A 5043-nucleotide genomic window follows, 5' to 3' on the forward strand; every position below is an offset into this window, starting at 1 on the left:
TTCCAAACACAGCAAGGAAGAATAGTGCTGAGGCTGAGTCCATTTAGGTATGCTCTGTCATCCTTTGTAGCACCCTCAGAGATGGAGATTTTTTACAATAGGGGTGAAAATTGCAAAGCCTAAAGAGGTCTGAGTAGGTGTGATTGCTGCCTTTTTTCCCTCTCACACAGTGAGTAGAATCTTCAGCTGATTTTAAAAAGGGAAATTTAGACAGCAACTTGAACTAAAATACTTCAAAGGGAATTCCAGATGCACCACTTAGATAAAGACATTTTCCACAAACAAGAATAATTTTTGGTTTCTAGTTTTTGTTAACATTCAAAATCCAAGTAAAATTGTTGATGTTCTGTTTTTTGTCCCCTTCCAGGAGTAACAACTGTGTTGACAATGACAACACTGAGCATCAGTGCTCGAAATTCACTCCCCAAAGTAGCATATGCAACAGCTATGGATTGGTTTATTGCTGTTTGTTATGCATTTGTATTCTCTGCATTAATTGAATTTGCAACGGTAAATTATTTCACAAAACGAGGATGGGCCTGGGATGGCAAAAGTGTAGTGAATGATAAGGTAAGTCCTAAGGAAATAGCTCTATTTTCAGTCAATTGTAGGAAACCAGCTATAATATATTGTTTTGATAACATTTGCTACATTAAAAAAATAATAAGGCATGATGCCTTAAATCAGAAGAATGGAGATGTATTTTCTCTCCTGAATGAAAACCTATGTACCCTGATGTAGTTAATCTCACTTGGTCTGAGTAGTCCAGATTTATTTATCAAGCACACTGGGTTTGTTTTTTTTTTTATGTTGGGAACTGTGTGACTTGTTTCTTAACTCCTCAGATAGAACTGTTGATCTGGTTCTTCAGAAAATTTAATTCAGATAAATGTGGTTGATAAAGTTTTTATTATTCAATCAATTTGGGCTGGAAATAAGAAAAAGATTGCAGAAAGAGAAAATGTATAATAATTTTCCTGGTAAGTTATGGTGACAAAATGTAAAAGTTTTGAAAATTTTCAGTATTCTCAAACTTATCCCTAGTGATATGTAAACATTCATTTTTAAACTCATTTAAATAGCAGTTGTCCAGTTTGGAGTACTCCTTCACCTATGATGTATTGATGCCTCATGTGCACAGAAACACAGTCAGGCCTTAATTTTCTGGCATTGATAGTAGTGCAGGTGTGATAGCATGAAGAAATTTTAACCTGATAGAATTTCTTAATTTACAAACAAAATGAACTGGTGATATACCTGAATTTGAGTTAAGTGTTCCAGCTTATAATTTTAATTGCACTCAACTAATCTTAATGATGACTTGTTGTTTTGACTGTCATACTGTAATATATAATTTTGTCCTGTCCCAGCCTACCAATTCTACTGATTCTACCAATGTAAAAGGATTTCTTCTGACAAAGAATACTCTGATTTCTCTGGTTCTTCTTAAAACAGGAATGACTATTATTTGCTTCTTAGATTATAATAGTAGATAGGAAGCGAAGTTTAATTACCTGATGGTTTCTCTGCACTTCAAGTGCATAAAGAAGCAAAATCTTCAATTAATGGTAAAGGTGAATTGGAGGGAATGAGTACATTGTTTATAATTCCGTCTGGCTTCCAGAAGGGTGTGAACCATCCATACGTTAAGGATCTGTTCCATCATGCTAGAAGTAGATACCAAATCTACTAGCATGTCATGATTGAAGCTTTTCAGAGTTCCACATTTCCCTTTGGAGTTGTAGTAATGTAAGGTGCCCTTATAAATTTTCCGATCACCCTTTGGCTGTTTCTTTAAATTAATCTAACAGTGTTGTCTCATGATCATTTAACAGCTAGGTAGTAGTATTCCTTCCCTAGGAATGACAAAATAAGCCATTCCATCTTGAGATTTATATACCATTCATGTGTCCAGTTCTCTGTTTCTTCAGACATTTTTCTTCATACAAATATATGGTTCACCTTTATTATCCAGGTCTCATTAAAGATACCTTTAAAAAACACACTAAGTGGCTCTGAAAGGAAGAAATTATAGATTAATTAGGGCTTTTGTAATTTGATTTAGTAATTTTCTCTTATTTTTGCTGAATTCATCTGTGCACCTCTCACAAGCCACTGAAATATGTTTCCTCAGTGACAGTCATTTGTGTTCATGTTATATAGAAATTCCCATCTAATTCCATCAACGTGGAATTTGTCTCATAGGAAAGCAGAAGCAGGGACAAGCTACATATTTGATCAGACCTTTTTCACACTCCAGTTAATAAAGAACAATGCTGATTTCCCACCTGTTCCCAGATTTTCTTTTTATGTAATACCATCTCCTAAGAAAAAGTATTTGGGACACAACATCTAACAATTAGATTTTTGGGTGGCCCTGGTAAATATAAAATTAGAATTAAAACCAAAATTGGAAATTGGGTAGATACATCCCAGTAGACGTAAAAATGTACCTGTATGAGAAATGTCACAAGAATTATCTCCCTTGTGCCACTTCCACTAGATTAAAACTCAAGCCAGACCAGTACAACAGCTGATGATTTATTATATAAGCCAGAGGTTTACTGTTTATTCATCTGTTTAATTCTGTATTTTGTAGAAGAGGTGTACTGAATCTACTATGTATTTGTCTGCTTCTAAATTACATATGGAGTCTTACTTCCTGAGAATCTGAATCCTTCAATGCTTTCCTGTAGGTTATTAGAAGTTCCCTAGTTTTCGATTGCTGCAAAACAGTGAATCAATTTATAGCATTAGAGTCTTATTGCAGAGCTAGTCTGTGTACCTGTAAATATGTCTAAAAACCTTTACTCAGCATGGTGTCCACCAGGACCCCCTGGGCTTTTTCTGCAAAGCTGCTTCCCTGTCCATTTGCCCCAACCTGTACCAGCACATGGGGTTGTTCTTCCTCTGGTGCAGGACTTAAATTTCCATTTGCTGAGCTTCATTAAATTCTTGTTGTTACATTCCACTCTTCTTATCTTTTGTTATTTGTATGTTCTACTCCCCATTTTCATCACTGTTACGCATTTTTGAAACAATGATTTCTGAAAACCAGAAACAGTTCTTGGACTACTTCTCAGCTCACTTCTGTAACTACCAGGCTGGAGTCCTTTCTCTTAATTGCAATCTCTTCTGACCTCTGTGTGTATCTAAGTATATATTTACATATATATATATGTAAATGCACACATGTTTCTCCAGAATATCTTAAAACTGTAGACCATTACTGGAATTCCTTTATTTACTGATGTTCAAATAATAGTGATGCTAGATTTATGTGGGAAAGATGGCCTAATTTTCTTTTTATTGCAATGCCAGGTAAACTGTTTTTCCCAGTGCACCCATTCATTCCTTCTAGTTCTCTTAACAGAGACTGGTTTTAAAGATCTTGCAATTCTGTTGTAAGGAGCTGAATACAAAGCAGGTGGAGAAACACCAAATCTTTTCCAGTTATCCTCATAATTGTAGTAACAGACCCTTCCTCATGGAACTTCAGTGGGGCATTTAATGGTGCAAGAGTCCATGTCTTTAGAGTATGATATTGTTACCTGTGCCTTCTGTTCGGATAGACTGGAAGTGTCTGTCTTTATATTTGAATGTATCAGTCTGACCTGGTGTTTATTTTAACATACACAGAGATACTAATTTGTTTGTTTTACATTTAAAATGACGCTTTATTAAGTTTGTTCTGGAAAATACACATTAAATATTTAACTTCATGCTGTCTTCCAATAGAAAAAAGAAAAAGCGTCTGTCATTAAGAAAAACAATGCCTATGCAGTGGCTGTTGCCAACTATGCTCCAAATATTACCAAGGACTCAGTGCTACCAACCATCTCCAAGAGTGCTACAACTGCAGAACCCAACAAGGCAAAACCAGAAGCGAAGCCACAGGAAGCGAAGAAGACATTCAACAGTGTTAGCAAAATTGACAGAATGTCTAGAATAGTGTTTCCAGTCTTATTTGGTACTTTTAATTTAGTGTATTGGGCTACCTATTTAAACAGGGAGCCTGTCTTACTTGGCTTTGCACCATCTACCTAAAAGCTGAATTGCACTGAGGACTTAAAGCATCATTCTAATCAGATAGGTTGTTCGCTATGTACAGTACGACTAATAACTGCTAATCTGTGAACCATTATGTACAGAGTGTATATAGATGTCTTATCTGTGTATCTCCGAAGGAGGGACACAGTGTTAATTCATGGATCTATGAACAGATAGCACCCATGGCAAAAATAGCCAGCTCTTTAAAAGTTAAACCCAGGGGAGTTCTGTTAAACTAGGATTCAAATATACAGAATTATATTATCTCCTAAAAATGAAATGAAGATATGATCTTACATAATTATTTAGGAACAGTATTTTTTTAATTTAAAGTTAAAATATTTTTCTATGAAGTAACTAATTCTACTTTAATGAAAGAAACTGTCATTTAGAAAAGTGATTTTTTTAAAAAGGTGTAATTGTTTCATACAATAGCAGTACCCATGTACATAACAGAGTACAGAGGTCAGTTCTACTGTTCACAAACATTCTGGATACTAGTTAGGCTGAAGAGGTAGTTAAGACTATTCTATGGCAAAAGCCACAAGTTTCTTACTTCTGTTTGATGTTCTTAATAAACTCTTCCAAATGATTTCAGGGAAAAGCAAGTGTTAATCACATTTCCAATATGAACCAACTTCCACAAGTGAAACTCTTCTTCTTTTTACTGTTTTACTTATTTGATGTTGCTAAGCCAGGTTGACTGGTTCAGCAAAGTTGGATTATTTTTCTTTTTTATTTTGTCCTTAATTGGATTATTGTCAGGTTCATAAAAGCACTGAGAAATTTTTCAGGGTTAAGTATATCAGTAATATAATACACTCTTTTTCCTTGCTTATTGTTCCCCTAAAACCTGCCATTAAAATACCTACCTGTATTTGTCCCAGAAAGCATTATTTTCAAGTGAAACAAGAATTATGATTTAAGTTCAGGAAACTGTCCATAAAATAAACTTACTGCTGCTTTTGTAAATTGCAACTTTACATTTCGCTG

At 34.8% G+C, this 5043-nt stretch overlaps 1 protein-coding gene across 1 annotated transcript in view; it reads left to right on the plus strand.

Annotated features, from left to right (window-relative positions):
* The window catches only part of GABRA2 (gamma-aminobutyric acid (GABA) A receptor, alpha 2), a 51614-nt gene extending 47334 nt beyond the window's left edge, over window positions 1-4280 (plus strand). Inside the window, exons 8-9 of the mRNA XM_010006082.1 lie at window positions 368-570; window positions 3739-4280. Of these exons, the coding sequence (XP_010004384.1) occupies window positions 368-570; window positions 3739-4047 (512 nt within the window). The 3' untranslated portion in view covers window positions 4048-4280. The remainder of the gene's footprint in view (window positions 1-367; window positions 571-3738) is intronic.
* Window positions 4281-5043: the final 763 nt, after the last annotated feature.

This window comes from Chaetura pelagica, unplaced genomic scaffold (assembly GCF_000747805.2).
Source record: "Chaetura pelagica isolate M959 unplaced genomic scaffold, ChaPel_1.0 scaffold189, whole genome shotgun sequence".
In the NCBI taxonomy this organism is placed as follows: Eukaryota; Metazoa; Chordata; class Aves; order Apodiformes; family Apodidae; genus Chaetura; species Chaetura pelagica.